Below are 22636 nucleotides of genomic sequence, written 5' to 3'. Positions count from 1 at the left end.
CCTTGGTTCCCACCCTCCCAGCAGGATGGCAATTGGCTGTGTTCTTAATTACCAAAGCTAAGGTGGCATCAACTAGCAGAATCGGATCAAATCAAATCGAATTGAATAAGGATAAAGATAAGGATAAGAACAGAACAGAATAGAATAGAATAGAAACTAAGAAACAGAATAGAACTAGGGACTCTTAGTCCTGAACTTAGACTTAAAAACAACAAGTTAACTTTTAATACGCCTCTTTTTTCTTCCAGTTTGTCCATCTAGATAAAAATCAACAGATTTAATTATGCTCCAGTGCCTCTTCTCCCATGACCCCTTTGGCTCTTTAACAAATTGCATCAAAACGTGGATGTTCTTCCCCAAAACATCCCTTTTCTCCTTTACTTGCATTTTTTTGGCCATGTGCCTATTCCATTTTCCATCTGAGTGATAAATTCTCCTACTCTAAAGAACCAGACAGAAAAAGAATCCACTTTACACAGGGGTTTCTGGAACGGCCACGCAGCTTCAGCAGCCGCAGATGCTTCTGCATCCTCCTGCCCGCGCTCGGCCCCAGCCGGCCGGGGGGGGCGAAGGGCTGGCGGCACTGCTGGCACCGGCAGGCTGACGGCAACGGGCTCACGGGGCCCTTCAGGCCCTGAAATTTAAGCAACCTGGTGGTCTTATTTTGCAGAGGAAATAAGTTTGAACTTTTTTTTTAATTCTGAGCATGGAGAAATATGGAGTGCACCGTGAACTCCCATAACGCTGCCAGTTTTATCCTCCGGAGCATATACCAAGCACTAACGGCGTGAGACACGCCAGCTTTCCACGTGCTCCTGCCTGCCCTTCCTCTGACACCTTGGACTCAGCAAAAGCCTCAGAGCATTGAAAAACAAAACTCACCCAAAAGAGATGTGGTTTGATTAGGTTCCCAGCATCTCCTAGTTCAATAAGTTGTAATTATACAAACTGATTTTTCTCTTTAATCATGGGGTGAGCTTTTAAAAGGAAAACAGCCAAGTCAGTCAGGTTCTATATATGATATTTGCTGGTAGATAATTCAATTATTGTAGAAAATTATTTTAAACATTAAGATGCACAAAGTTCAGTTTTTCCCCATTTCTGCTACTATCACACAAGCTATTGATAAGATGTCTAAATTTATTGCAGAATAATTCTGCAGGAAAAGAGATAAAAGGTTCCTGAATAAAATATGAGGCGAGAGCTGTAAATTGTAGCAATGCATATCATTTCATTCAAATGTAGGAAGCAATTACCATCTGCTATACTCATCAGTTCCCTCCTTTATGACTTAATTATATGTTTAATGCTATCAGATCAAGGAAAGGGCACAATAGATGAATGAGTGAAAGAAATAGAAAAGATTCAGCAACAAGACAAAAGGCAGATGAAAAGTAACCCAAGAACAGAATTGATTTCATTTGTTGGGAGAGAAGTTAATTTAAATAGTATATTCTATCATCTCCTGTGCTGTGCTGAGATAATATAAATCATGTGTTTGTGAATTTGCTTCATACAATTTTAACAAAAGCATTCAAGTTTCTGAAAACCTAGGGTCTGCAGGTTTTGATTTATTTATGAAATGAGTAACATTTACAAAGAAAGAGCAGTGACTGACAACCAAAGCATTTAAATTATTATTAACAGTACTTTGCTGTACAAGTATGAGATGACAGAAGGAAAGCTGACGAGCTCTTCTCGTTCCCCTCCTACCTGGGTTTCAATATCTGCCGACATCACCTCCCGGCAGCCGCGGCATCGCCGGGGCCAAAAGCGTGGGGCGGTGAAGGGACCCGGCCACTGCCACCACCTCCATCCACCGTGCCCACCCATCACCGGCTGGACCGGGAGGACGCGCTGGGCTGGCAGCCCCATACCCTGCACCCTATAGCCTGTACCCTGCACCCTGCATCCCTGCATCCTGCATCCAACACCTTGCACCCTGCCCACTGTACCCCGCACCCCCAGCCCCAGAGCTGGCTGTGCCCGCCTCCCTCCGAAGGACGGAAAGCTGGGAAGGCTGCCTGTCTGATACCGTGGTTTGTGTCCTGCTTGTTCTTCCCTTCCAGCAGCTCCCCCGCGCCCTCGTGCTGTGTCGCAGTCCTGCTTTCCTCCGTCCGAGACAGATCACATCTCTTACCATTAGCAGTGAAATAACAATTCACGTGTTGCTGAAACCCTGAGCGCCAAATATTTTCCTACATTTGAAGGTCCTGCTGTTTAAAAATATTTATCAGTTAAGCTTGACAACACACCTGCCTGCTAAATATTGGGTTTGTATTGAGGGGACTGCATGCTCCCATACAGCCTGGCTCCAAACAGAGGGGTCCCTCTTCGGCCTCGGCGGTGCTGGCGGGAGCAGTAAGGCAAGCAGAGGTGAGCGGGGACCCCACTGACACAGCCCAGGCCTCTTGTTGCCTCAGAAAGCCGAAACTGCCTTTTCTTGACATTTAGAAAGGATAAGCGCTCGATTTAAACTAATCCACTTTAGCTAGCCCTGGTTTGTCGGGGATTGTTTTGACAAAACAGTGTGACACCCACCAAAACTCTGGGAAAACTGGTGGAAGAGACAGTGCCTGGCTGTGAGCCCAAACCTCTGCCTTCGCCGGAGCATCCCGGCTCCTGCTCCCCCAAAACGAGAGCCTTAGGTGGGACCTTAAAGAGCGGGTTAAAAGCACATCTGCTGAGGAGACGGGGCCGCCTGGGGAGCAGGCGGCCTCTGGGGGTCCCTCCAAGCCTGTCCTTCAGGGCTGTGCGATGTCTGGGCCCCCCCCAGGTCAGGTACTGCCAGTCCTCCACCAGATCAGGGTTCTAACCTGAAGACTGGACTCAGCAAATAGTCACAAAGTCCTGCTTTCATTCCTAGTGTCCAGAAAACTGGCCTTTGTTTTTCAGACAGCCGGTTGCCGGAGGCTTCCCACAGCTGACAGAGAACGGCCACAAATACAAAGGCATCGCTTGCTGTGGATAACCAACTAGGAAATAAGAAACCCTGGAATAATCTTGGCAGCAAACATCCATAGTTCATCCAAAGGCTCAGACTTTCTTAACTTGCTTAGCGATTTATTTTTACCTTCCCCTTCTCTTGCCCCCCGTCCCCTGGGGTTCCCGGCGCAGTCAGTCACGGGAGGGAGCTCGGGATGTCCGTACGGCACCGAGGACAACCCGGGACCGTGCCGCCGAACTGTGGACACTGGAGCTGGGGACTCCGGGCTGGAGCAGAGCCAAGTCCGAGTCGCTGTGAAGAGATTCCGTGTGATGTTTGAGATAATCATGAACCCAACCTGCTGCGGGGCCGGGGGCTGGGCTGGGGTTGCAGCGCCCGGAGGGGCGGTCGGGGGGGGTCCTGCGGCTGTGCTGGCTGGTGTCATGGGGGTGCTTTGTGCTTTTGGGGCCGTGAAGACAATCCCCGGCTGCCTCTTCCTGAGCTAGCTGGGTTGCAAAGGGAAAAGGGGAATGCTGCAGCCAAAACCACTCACTGTACCCCCTTGCCACCGCCCCTGCCCTTGCACAGCACGCCGGCCAGGCGCGGGGGTGTCCCGGACGAGCTGCGGTGGGTCGAGCACTTGCCACCCACGCGTGTCCCCATCGCCCGGGGGGGCCACCACGTCCAGAACAGGGCACCGGCACAAAAGGAGCTCTGCACATGCTGTGCAGCCTGGTGCGTTAACACCAGCAGAAGCTGATTTCTTCACAAATCAGACCTGTTGCCTGGCCCCAGCGTGAAGGCAGAGCCAGGGACTGTTTGAGAAACTGGGAGAGGGGTGGGAATGCGGGAAACTCACAGGAAACCAAAGCCATCCCTGCTGTCCAGGTGAAGGCTGCAGCGCGGATCCTGCCAGGGAACCCACCTGCAGACGCTGGAGATCAGCACACGGGTCTGATGTTCTCCCTGCACGGCGCTGCTCCTAATAGAAAAGCAGCTGCTCCCTGCATTAGCTTCATTTCCCGAATGGTTTTAAGGTATAGACCCATGTTGAGTCTATTGCATTAACCTGTCCTTAATGGCATTGCATATGCAGACATTTCATTAAGTGCCTTACCTTTATCTACGTGCTCTCACCGATGTTGATGGCTCTGAGAAACTTGCCATTGATTTCAGTGGGACCTGTCTGGTCCTCTCCGTGGGAAATGCCGTCTATTTTCCAGCAGCTATTGGAAGTGAAAATTGATGCACAGGCTCTCTCTTTCCACATTTCTCAGTGTTTCCAGAGCTGGGCTGGGCTGGGTTCAGCAGCGAGCTCGGCGCCGGTGGGGACGTGAGGGCACGGGGAGATTTTCAAGGGGGCAGAGGGGACGAGCAGAGGATGGTGCAGGGTTAAGGGCCGTGGGGTGGCCTGGGCTGTTGTGGGGGGACAGGGAAGCCACGTGCTGCTCAGCTGCAGCCTCTGCCTGCCCATCCTCTCCCCTGGGTTTGCTCTGCAGCTGCAGCCGCAGCCGCAGCTCTCCATTGTGTCTGTCCCCACGGCTGGGACCCGGGGCTCCCGCAGCCAAGCTCAGCGCTGGAGCAAGCGAGGGGCTCGTGCAGCACGGCAACCTTCCTGACCACATGTGTCCGCAGAGGAAAATAATAACGGAGTAATGCAATTTGCTTAAATATCACATGGTGGGGTTAGAACACAAAAAAGTATGTCGTCTTTTAACATACCTTCTGATGCTTTTAATTTCCCCTACTGGTTTCAGTAATGTGCACAAGGCAATTATATTGCCGTCAGAAATGATGGGGTTGTAGGAAATAAAGCAGAATGCCTTTTCAGAAGACCCAAGCAAAACTGGAGTTAGAGACTAGCTAGGCAGTCACAGATGCAGTAACATCCCCATGGGCAGTACCTAGAAGTGCTCGTCCCAAAAGTTAAACGTGATGGGCAGTGAGTGGTCCTCTAAAAGAGTAAAACAAATAAAGTTTTAATACGTCTTACTTGAAGTCTGAATCCAGGTTACATTCAGATCACAGCGTCACACTCTTTCTTGCAAGCTCAAACGGTATAGCTTGTTTGTCTACAAATGATTTTCTCGCTTGCGTGCATGAAGCACAACTCCTTCTAGTGGCTGATGGCACCAAGAAGGCTTCAGGCAGCCACTGGACCCCTTCCTAAATTAAAATAAATATCTGGTTTGAGTCCCCAGGCAGCACTGAATGTGCTAAGGAGCAATCGCGGCAGTTCAGCTAAGTGTGCCGGAGCTGGCGCTGCCGAGTCCCACTGCAGAGCGCCAGGGGAAATGCCCAGTCCCGCTCTGATGTGAGAGCGCTCAGGGTGCGGGCAGTCAGTAGGGCCCAGGGCACACAGAGCAGGCAGAGAGGAGAAGGCAGATGGAGTCGCTACCTGAGGCTGCCCGTGCAGTGCGGTGGAGCAGGCGGGAGCCTGGCAGCACAGCAGACTTCATGCGGTGTGCCAGCCTGGTACAAGGGGTCAAAATGAAACCTGGGCAGCCAGCCGCTGCTCCGGCCCCCCCGGGGTCTCTGAGCACCTGATGGGCGCGTTGGCAGCGCACCGAGCGTAGGGTTTGCCGGCAGGCCCTGTGCTCTGCAGCCGGCAGCAATCCTGCTGGCACCCGGTGAGACTGTTAGGGCTGCTTTCTCGGGACCAAGCCGGCTGCACGGCAGCCCACAAAATTCCAGCAGGGATGCTTTGGCTCCAGAGCCAGGTCAGAACTTGCGGAGCCAGAGGGAGGAGGTGGGATGTAGTGACGGGGTCTCAGTTTTGGACGATGCCCCTGCGATGGCTGCTTCACACTGCTGCATTCCCACAGCACAGCAGGGTACTTACCGACAGGTTTGGCCCCCGCTAAGGATGTGCCCAGGTACGGAGAAGAGACGAGGGGGCATCGTCCTGTGCCGCACTTTCAGCGGTGGAGCTGCCCCAGGGCTGTATCTTCATTCCTTTGTGGACACACGGACACCGCTGCCTTTACACAGGCTACCCTTACCAAATGTACGTGTGTGCAGATATGCACTGGGAAGTCTGCGAAGAAAGAACACAGTTTTATACTAATTCCCTTAATTTATTCACATCAAATGTCAGTGCAGTGTCATATAAAAATCTTTAATGATTTTAAAACAAATGGTTCCTGAGGCAGGAAAATAGTTATAGTGCCATTTCTAAAATTAATTTAATTCCTGTGGAATAGAAATAAAAAAAAGCGCCTGCTCAGTTGCATATGCATTACAAATAATAGCATTAGAAAATATCTGAAGAGTCTTTTCAGCTGAAATCACACAGGGTTTCCCAGTCTTTCTGCCAAATCTCTCGACACACCAGTGCTGGGAGCTCCTTTCTTTGCTCTCTTGTGCCTCTGCAGCGCACTGAGGGCAGCCCTCTGCCTGCCACAGCCCTCCTCGCTGCTCCCCTGTGCCATAGAGAGCATCCAGATTAATTAGTGCCTGTTATTTTCTTTACACAGTAGCAGAACCTATTTTTATTACATTTCTCAATGACTCATAATAGTATATCGTCTCTGCCATATGTGCGCAAGCTCAGGACAGCATTGCACTGATATTCTGGGCCTGGAATCCTTCCTCTCGCAAGCTCATGGGATGATCATATATGGTCCCGCTTCGCTGCCCACCACCCCGCTCAGATGCTGTCATACCTACTCACCATATGGTACGTTGGTTTCACACTGGGACGCTGCTGGCAGCAGCTCCGATGGGCAGCCAGCACCGTCTCCGTGCCACCGGTTCCCCCCGTCCTTCTGGCAGGCTCTGCCCAGCGAGCCCGGCTGTCTCCCGACGGAGGAGGCGCGGAGCTGGCGGAGGGCAGCCGAAAAGCCGCTCGGCTCCCAGGGCTCTGGGTGCAACATGCCAAACCCAGGGAGGCGGAGAAGCGGTGTGAGCATCGCTGTGCTTGGTGCTGGGCTGCTCCCAGGTCTGCCTGCACATCCTCCAGACCGGGGAGCTGGGGGCCAGCAGTGATCCCAGCCAGCGGAGGGGTGCACAGAAGGTCTCAGCCCATTCGAGTCAGGGACCATGTGCTTTCCAGAAGAAACCAGGTCAATGGAGCAAAGATGAGCTTAAGCAAATGTTGTTAAAACTAAGCTCAGCCCAAGAAATCGGTAGCAAAAGCCAGTCCCTCAGCTAGAGCTGCCACAGAACTGAGGTTTGGCTGGTTTTTGCATGACAACTCCACCTGACCAGCTGGGACCTCTGGGGACACAAGCAATAAATTCAGTGTAAGCACCAAACGTTCAGGTCAGTCACTGCCCCCAACCCATGAATTTATCTCAGAAAGTAAGCACTTTTATTTTAAAGATGATACTATGATATTGAATTTGCATCTGCATTTTTAGATCATTTGTGTACCCCACCAAGTCTGAATTTGTCACCAGACCTCCTAAGTGCCCTGAATGAGATGAATTTGGAGCTAATAATCCTCCATGCTGCCTATTTGTAGAAGTTTCCTAGACTTTCCCCAGACTTCCAGATCCTAATGATTTTCCCCTTCCCCCAGCCCTGAAATGAGTTACATATGCCTTGGCAGTCCCCCACCAAGAGGCAAAGTAACTCTGATATTTCTGAAGTTTAAAGTGTTTGACTTTGCAACCTAAAAGAACTAATATTCTGGCTTTTTTAATGATGCTTTTTTAACAAAAGCATCATTCATCCTCTGCAGCTCAGCCCCTCTAAAGTCAGAAGTCATTCTGCCTTGCCACTGTGAAAGCTGCTGGTTCCCTCCTCGGCTCCCGCTGGTTCTCTCCCCTCAGCAAAACGGTTAACAGGAAAGCTAAGCGAAGGAAAAGTACATCTTGCCAGATTTCTCCATAGAAGCTGAGAAGGGACAGCATCAGATGGCGCTGCAGAAATTGGCAGCCCCTTCCCCGCCAGCGTGGCAGGGCAGCTCTGTGTGCGGGGCAGGGATTGCCCCCCCACCCTCCCAGGGGAGACGGGTCCCTGCCAGAGTGGCATGGGTCGTCCTGCAGCAGTTACGACATCGGTCTGCACCTTTAGTGTTGAAATTGGAAAGGGATTTCCGGAACGTACAGACTGAGTTTTGGCTCATGAACCAGCGAGAATGTACAGAAAAGCATCATCCAGCAAGGAGCCCCGCAATGAGAGGGGCTGTTGGGAGGCTGCTGGTGCACCCACCTCTCACTTCCCTGGCTGATGAGTCAGTCGCGATATCGGGACTTGGATCTCAGCCTGACACCCGGTCCTCGCACGACTAAGGAGAGGCTGGCGCGCTAGGGAAAGCAACAGGAAGAGCTGGCCGTAATAATTTTCAGCACCTTGAATGAAGAAAAGTGTTTGCCGTTTGTAAAGCACTTTCGCTGAAAGGGTTTCTCAGTAATTCTGTGGTACCTGTAATGAAAGACATCGCTGGGATGTTGCTGTCTGTAGCTGGGATGACCCAAATGTGCAGTGCTTTCTTCCAGGTGCAGAACAGTACCCTCACCCGTCCTTTGGACACTGAAGTCTTCATTGCGTGTCCTGCACGCACAGTTGCAGCATAAGGCCACCTGTAAAGGCAGACTAATGTTAAATACAGCAGCCTTTTTATGAAAAGGTGCCTGTGATTAGTAAATCAGCCATTTGTTCTGTAATTTCACCTTCTAAGTCAATCTCTGGGACGGCACAGGACCAGAGTACTTGAAGGATAAGTCTCTTCCCCAGCCTTGCCGTCAGGGTTGTGCTGAGCCCGTGTCTCGGGCCAGGACCGGAGGAGGCGTGTTGCTGGCTATCTGCTGTGAAAGCAGGCTGGCAAAAGCAGCGATGCTAACCCATGGATGCTGGCGTCAGTGCTGGTACCCAGCGGGGAGCGCTGGGAGGAGCACAAAGGTGGGAGATTTCCTGAAAACTGCCGGTGTGGATAATTAAAATAAAACCCAAACACATTAAGTTATGTTCGGTGACTCAGTGCACACACTCCCACTCTCCTCCCACATGCCTTCTGATGCTCGGGGAGAAATTAAGCACTCATGGTTTTTTCATGCTTTGTACTTACGACTTCACATTTTCTCTCTCCTTCTGCCCATCTGAGGCCACCTCCAGCATGAGGGTGGGTTTGCCTTCAGCCATCCTGGCTAACCCGAAACACTTCTGGAGAGAAAACTCACGGCAGCACAGCTGCACTTTTAAGATAATTATTTTACATTACTTATGGCATCATTTAAAGTACGCAATGGGTATAGGCTTATTTAAAAAACTGAGAGATCATTTAATTACTGGGTTCAGGGTTCAGAGCAGAGCTGGAATTTATTGTGTGTTACGCTCATTATGATTTTGATGGACTTCTGTGGAATAATTGTGCATTCATTTTTCAGCCCTTCTCCCATCTGCGTGGTGGAAGTAGCTCACAAATCCCTCAGGTTTGTGCCGTCTGGTACTGAATTGTTGGTTGGTGGAGCTATTCACCAGGATCCTTCTCTTGGTTCTCCTGGAAAACCAGAGAAAATCACACGCCGCAACGTGATGTGTGGATCCTCCAGCGGGCACGCAGACCAGCCGTTCCCTCAGCTTTTAGTGACTCCTCTGGGAAAGCAGGTGTGCTAAAAGTCAGGAACCCAGAGGAAGAGAAAAAGAGAGAAATGCTCTTAAATACTTCAGTTTAATTTCAATTCTACTAAATCAATTACCAGAGAGACACTCTCTATTATGGAGCTAACACTTTGTTTAAAGGAAAACATTTCCAAATGCATAAAAGGGAGCTAGGTACCTAAATCACATTTGCTTTAATTAAAGAAGAGGTAAAAAAATCTGTTTAAATGTATATAAAAGATCTGCTGTCAACAATTCAGTGCCCTTATTTCCAGCACTGCTGTGAAATAAGCTAAACACCATGGCTTGGAATTAGTGGCTGTGCTTAAGCTGAGGTGCCAGATTCTAATTATTAACAGATTCGATAGCATCCACGAGAGTAGATTACGTTTCAAATGAAGGTTTGACATGTTAATTTCAGCTGTGCCTCTAACTTTATTCAGGTGGAAAATAGAGCAAATGACCATCTCCAAATACATCGTTAGGCCATATGACTCTCCTTTCCTTTTAGTTTAAAAGCTGAGCTAAAATACACGTGCACTGTGAAAAAGCTCCAGTCCCAGCCAGCTGAAATGCCTGATTTCACCCAAGGCAGCCACTCTGCCTGGCTCCTTACCAACAGAGGTGAATTTCTGAACTTTCCGGAGGCCTGGGGGGAGGCAGAGGCATTTGAATGTGGCAACATGCTTCATATGGTGGGTACCAGTGATGGGGCAGCTGTGGAGCCGGCAGCCCCGCATCTGCCACTCACCCGGCACCTCGCGCATCTCCTCACCATGCTCGCCGGCCCTGAGCACCGAGGACTGTGACAGCACTAGTAACGCCTGCGCAAAAGAATTCCTAAGCAGTCACTTATGGATCAAATCACTTCCAGGTCTTTGAGAAACGTGTCTGTGTAGGACGGGGCTTGCCAAGGGCCGTATGGCTTAGAGCCACAAACTCTTCTGACTCCTGAAACTCCATTGTGGTGTCTGCTTATACTCCTTGCAGTATGCCTTGCAACAGATCTTTTCAAGCATTTTAAAAAATCTGTCCTCAGGGTCATCAGCTTTTCCCACACTGGCCAACCTCTGGAGGATGGAAATCATTTTTTGGACATGAACGTCAGGAAGATTTGAACAAACAGCAGAAATCCTCAGCATCCTGGATAGATGATTGAACATCACTTCCAAAGCCACCAGTTCCATCTGCAGGATGTGCAATTCAGGAAAATAGTGGGTGGATAAGGAGTCAGGGCGTTAAGTACTGGTGGTGTATTAGCTGGGGACACGTGGAGGGCAATGACAGATTTTAACATTGTTTGTGCATGGAAGTAAGCTATTGCAGCTCTACGCACCAAGTCACACACAGCTTTAGCACTCAGATCTCTCTTGAAATTAACTTTTGCAAAAATGGTCTGACCCACTTTAACAAAACCACCCGAAAGTGGCACCAGCCATCACCTGGGAGAGCCCACAAATCTACCTCCTTGCAAAGCCAGAGCCTTCGTAAAATGCAAACAAAATTATAGTAAGCCCTTAGAAAAAACATAGAGATTGCTAAACTTGGGACAAGTGATAAGAGGAAAGTAGTAGCATTTCCGCTCTGTTTAACATTTTTGGACAAAGGAAGCCAAAATGTGGAAGCCGACCCAGCCCGTGGCCGGGTACTGCAGCCTCTGCTCTAGCATCACCCTTACTGAACCCCAGTGGGGTGGGTGGGAGGTCAGCTCAGTGCTCGGGGCGGATGCTCCTGCCAGGATTTTGGAAGGGCCAACCTCTCGCGGGGTGTGTGACAGGTCCTCATGTCCCAGGCTGGGTTAGTCCTCGTGTCCTCTGCCTGACTGAGGCTGAAAAGGGGCAGAAGCATCTCCTGCTCCAGCACAGCACGGCATGCCCCTGCAAAGGGACAAGGCACAGGACTGCTGTGCCTACGCCTTGGTGGGTAAAACATGCCTGAAACAGCTCACGTGGAGTGGAACAGGAAACAAAAGTGTCCTGCAGAAAGCAAACAGGCAATTACACCTCTGCAACAAAACCGTCTGATACAGCTAATAAAGCTTGTGGAAATGTATTTCATTTCTGCATTTGCAGAGCACGGCTCACCTTGGCTCAGTCACTCTGAAATCCCGACAGACTTTCCCCCGAGGAAGAGGCTGTGAGGATGTGAAATTGCTTTATTTGTTGTTTATACAAATGCCTTCACGGGTTGCAGCCGGGGTCCTACATACGCAGGCAGGCGGGCAGGCTGCAGCGTGCTGCTCGCTCCCCCCAGCAGCCCTGCCAGGAGCAGACCCTTGCCTCAGCCCCCATGCTTTGCAGCAGCCCCAGGCAGCGGGTCCTGCCCCGCGGGGCGAATTCCATGGAGGGGACAACACTGGCATCCCTGGGCATTTCACTCTCACCTCTCCATCCACACCACTTACAGCAGGGTGAGGTGGGGACTGGGTCTGGCAATGGTGCAGAGCGTGTGCCCGGGACCCTCAGGATCCTCCCGGGGTCGGAGACCCAGGCCAGCAGCTCCACTGCCTGCAGTCCAGTGGGCGATCCGGTGGGCAAAGTCACCACCCTGCGGCAGTGGGGAAAGGCAGCCCTCGGCTGCACCAGCACGCCGCTCCCTGCCACCCTTGCTCAAACACTCCTCATCTTCCCCGTCAAAAGCAGGGTGCACCGTCACTGCCCTGAGGCTGTGCGGAGTGACCCCTGAGTCCTCCGAAGCTTGCCCCAAAATCCCCTCCGGATCCTGCGAGGGGAACCAGGTAAACGCATCCTGTTACTGGGCAAGAAACGGTATTTTCAGTCCGAGCCCTTGCGTTAGGGCTGTATTATTAGTCCGCCCCAGAGGATGCCCGAGGAGAGCCCCGGGCCGCCGATGCCGTCCGAGCGACGTGTGCCTGTCCAGCCAGCCGCCCTTCCTGACTGTGAAGGAAAACTTGTGGTGGTGGGTTTGCTTCAGTTTCCCTAACCCTGCAGCTGGTTTTTCCTCCACGAAAGGGCGGGAGGCAGCCTGCCCTCGCACCCCGCTGCCTCCCCGTACCACCCAAAAAAATCCTCCTGCGTTATGTCCATAGCCTACAATGCCAGATCTACTCCTGACCAAGGTCGGTGGGATGGATCAGTTCCTCGGTTTATTGTCACTGCTATGATGAAGAACAACTTTAAAATACCAGTTCCTGGTTATTTGCTTCTTCCTTTCTAAGCAGCAGGGTCGGCAGCGGCAGCCTGATGTGCCTGCTCCTCCCTACAGGCACCAGTGTGTGATGGGGACACCTGGGACTTGATTTTGGACGCACCAGGAAAAAGACCATTGTTAAATAACCTATGGGCTTTTGAAATTGCTTAGGAAACCATTTTGATTGGCAAGTCCAAGGAGAGTACATTACATATTACTGATTACTTTCCCTGGCTTGCAATAGATTGCTGATTATTTTTACTTTCTTATGCATCATGCATGTGAATTGCTCAGCAAGACAATGACAGACTGCCTTATGGCAATCGTGCTGACTATCTTTACATGACATATGGTTTCATGGCCATCAAACTACCAAAACATCGTCACTCATTCTCAGGACAGGACTGTCAAGCACAATGACCACCTGGTTACCCTGGATTTCATTGGGAGGATTTTTAGATTAATCCATTACTGTGATCACTCATGTTAAAATGTTATACAAGGAATATACATTTGCGGCTATCACTTTCTTTACCAGTTACAGTGCTTTTTAAATATTAAGGTATTGCATGAGCAATTGAGGATACAGAGCACACACATTGCCTAGTGTCTTCCAGGAGAGATGAAACAGATAACTCAGAGGGAAGAGCTAATTCAATGTCGGAGGAGCCGGGGTCACATTCAGGCAGAGCAGCATTTCTGTACCCGAGCAGAGGTGTCCTGCCCTGCCCTGCCCACAGCGCTCAGGACAGCGTCTCCTCCAGGAGGGAGGATGCTCACAGTGGCAGGTAGCTCCAAGTAACTGCGTGGGGCTCTAGTATATCATAGAGGGTTTGCAAACCTGTGCTCACCACCAGAGTGGGGGAAGTGCTGAGGAAAAAACACCCAAACCCAACCATTTTGGTTTTGTTAACACTTCTGAACTCCCTGCTAGTTTTGATTTCTGCCGATGTCCTAGTTGATGGGATTAGCAAGATCAATGACCAAAATATTTCAAGAGCCACTTCCCAGAAATATGCATGTTAAAAGAAATTACAAATTCCTACATTTCACTTTGTGCTAGAAAAGCGATGCTGTGCAGAGAGCCGGAGAAACCATACTTACGCACCTACCTGCTTCACACATGAGAGGGAGGTGCTCCCGCCACACTATGGCACAGGAGTTAGGACCAAACACACACCAGCGTGCTGAAGAAAATGCCCCTCTATTCTTAAAAGATTGTGTACAGAAACTAATACAAGAAGTTATTCATTTTAATATATTTAGCTAGCAGCTTTAGTCCCCAAACAGTAAAACATCATCCCTCAAAGAGAGATGAAGGAGTAAGCTGAGACTCAGAAGGAAGACTCTTATCTTTGATTTTACACTGATGAAGATAAGCAACGCTACCAGCTTATTGTACCAGGTTTCTGGCAATGGGCTGCACGTACTCGGGGAAGAACCAGGCCGTTCCTCCCCCCTTGCAGGAACTGCCCCCAGACTTTACGTCCTGCCTTACTCACACGCTTTTGCAAGTTGCATCCAACATCACTCAGATGTCAGGGAAAAAAACAAAGGGCGGGGGAAGAGTCTCTGCACACCAGAACTCCAGGTGCCTGGCACGCCGGGAGGGGGAGCGGGCAGGAAAGCCCCCGCGGAGGGTCCCCGCATCACCTCAGGTGCTGCCCAGGGAAGGAGCTGCAGGAGCCCCTCGACAGGGTGGAGTGTGCCTGCAGCCAGCCAGACGTCCCCAAAACAGTGTTTGGAGACATTTGTCTCAATTCCCGCTGGCGATATAGGTCAGCCATGTCCCGGTCCCTTCGTATTTGCTGTTCACTAACATGTGTGCCCGGTCCTGCTCGTGCAAATATTAGAGGAAAGTTGCGGTTGGTGCTAATGTCCACTGTCACTGGCAAACAAAGGTGTACATGATTGCACACCTGTAACTTGTTCTATAGAACCAGCACTTCTGGTATCTTTACTAATGGTTTTAGCCTTTCAGGCAGGAGACAGAGAAAATAATATATAGCTGAGGTGAGCTGTCAAGTACCTCAAATATTAAATAATTATTTTGAACAGGCTTCGAACCCCCTGCCCCGCCAGTTGAGCACATACAGAAGTATATATTTACAAAACTCTGGATCCATCCATGCATTAATGAGGCTGGGAATGAAAGGTTGAACTCTCCTGCTAATGTATTCATGGTGGGGCCACCATCCTCAGCACGCAGGACACCTCGAGCAAATGGCCGGGGTCTGCCCCACCGGCAGGGCTGGGGGCCCCCCCGCTCCACAGCCACCCTGCCAGCAGGGCTGCAAATGGTGTTTTGGGGTACCCCCTGCAGCTGGAGTGCCGGGAAGGAAAGATGGGGACCGGGATGTGCAGAGGGCAGAAGGGCAGAGGACAGCTGGTGGCTGCAAAGGTGTGCAGGGAGGGTCCTGGGCACAGGGGGAAGGTTTCCCCCCTGGGGAGTCTAACAGGCGGCTGCGGGAAGGGTTGGGGCAAGGTGGGACAGGGTGGGAATAGCCCAGGAAAGTATTGCAGTGGGTGGGATGGAGAGGTGGGGAGCAGGGTCCACCCCATCTTCCAGAAGCTGTACACATTTGCTAAAATTTAGCGTAGAGAAAAAAGAAAAAAATCGTCCTAGGTGTCCTTGTTGTTGCAATGTTGTTTCTTTTCTAAATTTACTCCTTCAATAATTCTGAAAGTAATTTCTCTCATATTCTGTTGTATGAATTCTACCCTATTTTGAAGTGATTCTAAGTGATTACTTTTTTCTGCAATTTTCTTGCAATTTGGGACACTTTTGATAATAATTTGAGCTCAAGATTGCTGAAATGTCAAAATCCCCTGCAGAAGGTAACTTTCCCCCTCTAGGAACCTCTGCTGGTCGGGACGAGGAAAGGCTAGCCCTTACACAGTAGAAACACGAGACGATTAGACCCTGGGTAATGCTTTAGCTGGGGGAAGAGGAAGGGTACCCTCGCAGGGGTGTTACCACAAGATAGTTGGCCTGCAAGGACACAGGAAAGTTATGTGCTTTGTATTTCTTTGGGTTTAGTCAGGTATAAAGGAAAGAATTCACGAAGCTTAAACAAAAGGCTGCTGTAAATCTGTTTGCACGAGCAGAAGTGTACCATGTATTTGGTGTCTGGGACCTACAGGAATAAAGTATATTCGGTGCATTAATGCCACACTTGGGATTCCTCACTTCTCCTTACTCTCACAGCAGTACATATAACCTATTTGTACAAATTTCTACATGACAGGTGGTCAGTGAAGCTTTCTAGCTCACAACACACAGTAACACAGGTGCCTGTCCTGACTGAGTTCATGGCTCAAGGTTTGCACTTGAAGTACCCCAACAGACCTAGTCACTGTTTGTCCACTGCTTGGTTTTGTTTTTATCTTCCAAACTTTCTTTCATGGCTCCCTATGTAAAAAAAGGAAATCTCAGGTTTGCGTCAAGAAAAGGAAGAAAACAAGCAATGTGCTATGGACTGGACAAAGAAGCTACCAACCAACCCATTTTGCACTGGTACTGCCAGGCGTTGCAAAAGCTGCTTTCACTTCACCGCAGCATTGCTGCTTCCCTCCGGACAGATCTCCTCTTCGATGCAGAGGAGTCCGTTGGAAAGTTGGAGTCTTTCCTTCCGAAACTCAGAATCAGCAAAACACCCCACCGGGGCTGCTGTTGTCAGTGCGCTCGTACTTGCGAAGCGCTGTCTATCGAGGCTGGTTTTCTTCCGAGAGAAGTGCAAAGAACACAAATGACCTCTGCCATCGCTGCCCGCCGCAGGTAGCACTTCTTTAGCAGGCACATCTGTCTCTTCCCGCAGAGCTGAGCCGGGTATCCCCGTACCCATCCCCTGCTGCTCGCAGCCTTTTCACCATCCCCGACCCAGTGAACCAAACCCCACGAGACCTGCTGACCCCAGACCTGTCCCTGCACAGTCCCAGGGACATGTGCCCAGGCACGGCGAGGCTGCCCGAGAAAGGCGCGGGAAACGATGCTCTTTGGGACCACGAGGAGGAGGAGGAGGAGGAGGCCGACCTGGGATGCGGGTGAGGGGCGAGGGTGGCGAGGTCTAGGGTCTGCTGGGAGGTCCGGGGAGCATGCAGGGGCATCAGAGCCACTGGAGGATGTCCGGAGGGTCCCCGTGCCCCATGGGGAGCTGGGGTCCGGGGTCATCCCCGCACCGTGGCGACGGCTCCAAGCATCCCAGCGCTTTGCCGACAACTTGACAAATTTAGTTTAACTATTTTGATGTAATAATGTAATTAGGTAAAAGGGTTCAGCAACCGATTGCGTTTCACTGATTTCAACCATCTGCTTCAACATTTGTTCTTATGTGTACCAGATTTCAGAGTGTCTTTGCTCTAATAGTAATTAATGAAACTGTTAATAAGCTACATATATCATATTATGCTGCAATAATTTATCAAAGGATAATGTTATGAGACAAATTATATATAACAATTATAGAAAATGGCTTACATTACTAAATGTTGCACACTGCTAACTAGTTTCTTTACTCTTCTCTTCTTAATGAATTCCCTAATTAATTTAATGCATACTTTATGCATAATTTGAAATTTAAAAACATTGCTGGGTCAGGTTTTAACCATCCTCTTTTACATGCTGTCTGCTTCTACAAGACACATATTAGCAAAACATGACCTCTATGCAAATTACCGAGCCCCGCTGCTATTTCCATTCCCAATCCCCGTGAACGCGCTCCGGCGCGCTCCCCCTCGCCCGTGGGTGCCCTGGCCACCCTCGCCGGACTCCTCGCGCCCCTCGTGTTGCAGCGCACGTAACGGCGACGTACGTACCCTAACGGCGGCGTACTTCATGAGAGCCACAGCGAATCTAGGTCACTATTTATAACAAAAAATAAACATCAATAGCTATTCTAATCTTTTATTACATAACCAGCTCCATTTTGGGGAGAGCTGCTCTCAATCATACTTTGCGCAAACAGCCATCTAAAAATAGAGCTTTGCCGCCATCATGCACTGAAAATCACCCCCCTCCTGAATAATGAGGTCTGCTTAAAAATCTAGAAACCCTGCAAAATATATTTCTCAATCTTCAGATTTTTAAGTGTCCAACACAATTGCCCGATATTTCCCTGTTTTCTACACCTACAGCTTCATGGTTTTCCTGCAGAACACAACCATAAACTTTTCTTTCAAAGCCAAGGTTTCCATTCTCATCTGACTGTATAATTGCTGTGTGTGGAGACTTCAAGAAAATCACCAAATACCACTGGCAGTACAGATGAACTACCAGGGGATTCTAAATTCAGTGTTTCCTAAGTTTTTACAGACTGAATTTCCATAATAAGAGAAATAAGATATCCCACCACGGAGGTTACAGTTAGTGATGTACGGACCAGACTGTTCACGATACGCACAGTGAAGGTGAAACTCCTCTCTCTTGACAGTTACATGAGAACTGAGTCTTAATTCAAGTTTTGAGGCTTATATGTGATTTGCCAACACCCTGTAGGACTCATCTGTGTTTACACAGTACACATACCTACTACTTCATTATATTAAAAACTTATATCTGGAAAGCGATTCAATGCAAAACTGTGGATCGCACTGAGGAGCAGGCTCTCAGCAATGTGGATGGCAGATGTTTGTTTCTGCAGCACAAACATTTGCTGACACACAAATAATCGACTCTGCACCTCACTGCAGGGCTAGTGGTGCTGGCCGAAGGCTGCAATGTCCGAGACCTTCTGCAGTGCTGCATGTAAACACAACCTCACCTCTAGCATCAAATGGACAAAAAAAATTCTTCCCAGCAGTAATAAATACCTGCTAAGTAGAATTAAGGTTTCATTTGGAAGGGACTGCATTATTAACCAAGACTCCAGAAAGTGATCAAACGAGCTATGGTCGCAGGCTGCCTGGGCTGTGCCTGGCCAGTGTCCCAGTGTCTCCGAAGGAAGGGTGCCCAGCATCCGTGCATCCATGCCCACAGCTCACAGATTCCCGCTGCATGAGTCACTGCCTGGAGCAGCCCAGCGGCTGGCAAGGAAAGCAGCAGAAAACCAAGCAAAACAAATAGCTCCCCGACCAGAGGAACATGCGGTTGTCTGCACCTTCATGTTCCCTGGTGCCAGGTACCCTTGCGGAACAGGGCAAAGGTCTGGGGAAGTGCATCGTGCAGCTGAGCCCCTGTCACAGCCCACCAGTGTGGATTCTCTGATGGCTAACATAGCAGCTGAGCATTCTCGCTCAGTGGGGTGCTGAGCTGGGGCTTTCTTTCCTCCACTTGGGTAGTTAATGTCCTCAAGTCATGTATCTTTTGTCAAATTCAATTAAAGTTAATTAGCAGATTCAAAAGCCAGCAGGACCTCAGAGAGGACACAGAGAGAGAAAGAGAGAGATTTATCATATCACCCTTACTTAATATAATTAACGTCTTACGGAACTTAGTATCTTAATGAACAAATCATTCACAAATAATTCACTACTATTCTAGTGGTTTATTAACATTTGGTAGGTATGGTTGAAAGGAAAACATGACTTCATAGTTGGGAACGTGTACAAAAGTACGATGTGAACTAGATGGAAAGAGCCAGCATGCTCAGACAGCTGTAATGTTTGAGATGCCCAAGCTCCTGGGACGGAGAAGGGAAGGACCTGCCCCAGGGACCTGCTGAGAAGCTCTCACTGCTCTGGACGTGCCAGCTGGGCACAGCCCTGCCCACAAGGACTCGAGCACCTCACCAGGAAAGTCGCAGCTGAGACCAGTGTTTTGTGGGCAGAAGTCCTCTCCTAACTCCTACCACAGCCACAAACTGTCCCAGCTGCAGGGCAATGGGCCCAAAGACATTTTAACCACCTCAATACGATGGACACCTTGATGCCTGCAACGCATGGAGGCATCCTGGACTGCTAACCTGCAAGAGCCCATGCAGATGTTCTCTCTGAAAGTCTCTTCTCCGCTCCCCCCCCCCCCAGTTGTTTTTCCATCAGGATTTCCCGGTTTGTATCTTTTCCCTTCATTATGGATCATTTGCTATATTTTGCCTGAACATCATGCCAGGCTGCAGAAAGCTTGGTGCTCTTGTGCTCAGGAGGGAAGCATTAAAGTTAGTGAAAAGTCAAATAAGAAAGATCTAAACTACTGAGATGTTTCATTTAAAATAGCTTCTGTTACTGTGGGCAGCCCTCAAGAACTCAGCGATGGAGCAGCCTGAGCTACCGCAGCCAGGGGCTGCAGGGACGCGGCTCGGCTCTCAGACCTGGCACCATGGGGTCGTCACCCCTCTGGGGTCACAAAACCGAGCAGTCGCACCTCAGCAGTGTGTACGGCCATTCTTCCAGCAAAACGTGGCTGTGCACACAGCTGCAATGACAGCAAGAAAAGGTATCCTGGTCTTTTGGCAGGTTGCTACAAGTTAAATATCTATCTATTCTAGCGTCACCACTGCTATATTCTTAGGTTACATTTTATACATATACACACAAATACATTTACCAATTTCTGAGTAAGATCCTTAATCTTTAGGTCTTTCCTTCTTCTGTCTGCATTCACGCTTAAATATGTCTACTTTGCTGTTGTCCCCTTCTGTGTGCAGAACAGGTTTCTTTAAACAAATGTCAACATGATTTGCTTAATGCAGTGGCTGTGTCCATATCCATGCTGGTTGCCCATGAAGAGTACACTGTGGTGCTGTATGATGGAGAAGTAATTAAGTAACCAAGTAATTAAGATATAGCAGATCCTCCCTTGTCGCAAGAGGAGGAGCTTGACAGCTTTTTGTGTTACCCGTTTGTATTATTTTCTGCTATTTTCAGCCAAAAAGGGCCCTTGTATTCTGCATGGTAGGATCAACCACACATGTCTAATCTTGCCCTTTGTGGACCACTGTGGTGTCTTCGACATCTGCATGGTGTCCTATGCTCCAGAGAAGAAATACAATTTATCAAGCCATCCAGCCAGGCTTTAGACTTCTCTTTGGACAATATTTTTTTTACATTACTAAAATATTATATGGAGACCCAGAGTGAGTTATTATAATGTTACATCATCTCTGGGACGCTTCTGGCTGGACAAAATGTTGAGTTTTCATCTTCAAGTCAGCTCGCTTCTGTGCTTTTCCATCTGACACTTCAGATTATTTTAATGATGGAGTAGCCTTGATTAAATTAATTCCTCCCTACAAAAGCAGCTGTCTTGTGTCAAGGAATCTGTTCAACTATCTGGAACATTTATACTTGCCAGGGAGGAGAGCCAAAGCACAGAGTTAGCAGAGGGAATGCCTGACCATACCAAAACAGCAACGACTTTGTCATAACTCATAAGCACGAAGACGAAGCTTCGAGGAACATCTTGGGTCTCACTCTCTGCCCCACGCAGGGCTGCACCCTGCCGGGGATGTGCCCGGCTATTAGGAAAAAGGTTGGCTGGCCTTTCCCATCTGCAGAAGAAGGTGCTTCCCTGCAGCTCCCGGGGACCGAGGTCGCGGGGGGGGTCAGTGCTCACTGGCGAGCACCGCCGGGTCCCCACACACAGCTGCAGCTGAGACACGCTGCGCTCCTGGGCTGGCTCCCGGGGGGTTCGCCCGGACCAAACACCCAAAGTGCGGCCCTTGGCCGCGATGGCCGAGTCCCAGCAGTGGGGACCCTGGCCATGCTGGGACGGTGCGCTGGAGCGGGACGCTGAGCGCTCCCACTGCTGGGCGAGACGGCCAGGAATGGCAAAGGAAGAAACCAAAATAAGAATGAAAAAACAGTGCCAGCATAGTGAATGAACCCACAGTTTGTGGTTTATCTTAAACTTTTTATTTTTAAACCAAAGGTACTATTTAAGTTTAAGCTTGACTCCAAGATTCCTTACTCTCAAACAGCTACTCATTTCTTTCCCCTTCTAGCAGTCCTTTTGCAAACTTAGCCTTCACTCCCTCTTACTGAAAGGCCTTAAACATGCACCATCCACACACACAAACCCTGCTGAAATCAGAACTGCCTGCCACGTCTGAGGGGAGTTTGCTTTACAAAGAAAAGCCTTGGAAAAACAACTGAATTGCCATTACTTTTGTTTTCGATCTCACGATATAACCCGAGGCTGGACTTTGAAATTACTATTTTTTTGAAGTATGAATGTAATTTTTTTCCATTCATTTTTTTCCTTTAACTATTTGTATGCACTGCAGTGGGTTGGAGCCCTTTATTTAAAAAAATCTCCTGCTTTGTGAGTTGGGATACCGTGCATTGCCTTTATACTTATTAATACCAGAGTTTAGGAGAGCTATAAAATACTGACCAGCTCAGGCTTTTTCCTCTTTCACTTCGGTGCCTGTATCCTGAGTTTTCACAACTGATGCCCACACATTACAACTGATCTTACAGCTCTTTAACCTGACCATGTCTACAGGTGCAACGGACACCACACCGACTGCGCACCATTGTCCCCACTCACAGCCTGCACAGCGTTCACTAACAGAGGGACGCTGCTTGACGGGGACCCTGGCACGGGGAATCGACGCTCCCGGACAGGGCAGTGGGCCGGTGCCTGCTGGTGACGGGATCTCCGCTGCAAGGCTCCTGGCAGCGGTGGGACGGCAGAGACTCCCCGCGCCGTGGTTCTGCTCAGTCACAGGGGTCTTGTGTGACTGTCCCAGCGCCCGGAGCTCACAGCGACTGACACACCTCCACCCAGCGCAGAACATCTCCCAGATGTCCAAACCCCAACACAGAGCTCACGGCGACTGACGCACCTCCACCCAGCGTGGAACATCTCCCAGATGTCCAAACCCCGCGCGGGCCACCCTACACGACCACGTCTGCAGGAAAAGCATCTGGTGCCGACTCACACCGGGTTTTGCCCACGCACACAGCCTGCCACCCCGACACCAGGGGACACCGGGGGTCACCGCGCCCAGGTGTTAACCCACAACCACAGCCGTACGCCCCGGCCAGGCGCAGCGGGGCTGCCCTGGGGGTCTTTCTAGCACTCCCGCAAAGCCCACCTGAAGCAGGGCCCTTGCCTGGTCCCCGCAGGCGGCCCCA

At 49.8% G+C, this 22636-nt stretch overlaps 1 protein-coding gene across 1 annotated transcript in view; it reads left to right on the top strand.

The window, feature by feature from the left end:
- GALNT5 (polypeptide N-acetylgalactosaminyltransferase 5) overlaps window positions 1-22636 on the top strand; it is a 94423-nt gene that overhangs the window by 54592 nt on the left and 17195 nt on the right. Inside the window, exon 2 of the mRNA XM_010563075.1 lies at window positions 16441-16666. Within this exon, the coding sequence (XP_010561377.1) occupies window positions 16441-16666 (226 nt within the window). The remainder of the gene's footprint in view (window positions 1-16440; window positions 16667-22636) is intronic.

Source organism: Haliaeetus leucocephalus, unplaced genomic scaffold, assembly GCF_000737465.1.
Source record: "Haliaeetus leucocephalus isolate CR32 unplaced genomic scaffold, Haliaeetus_leucocephalus-4.0 Scaffold163, whole genome shotgun sequence".
In the NCBI taxonomy this organism is placed as follows: Eukaryota; Metazoa; Chordata; class Aves; order Accipitriformes; family Accipitridae; genus Haliaeetus; species Haliaeetus leucocephalus.
The sequence above is the reverse complement of the archived record's forward strand: the minus strand, read 5'-3'. Positions and strand labels throughout refer to the sequence as shown.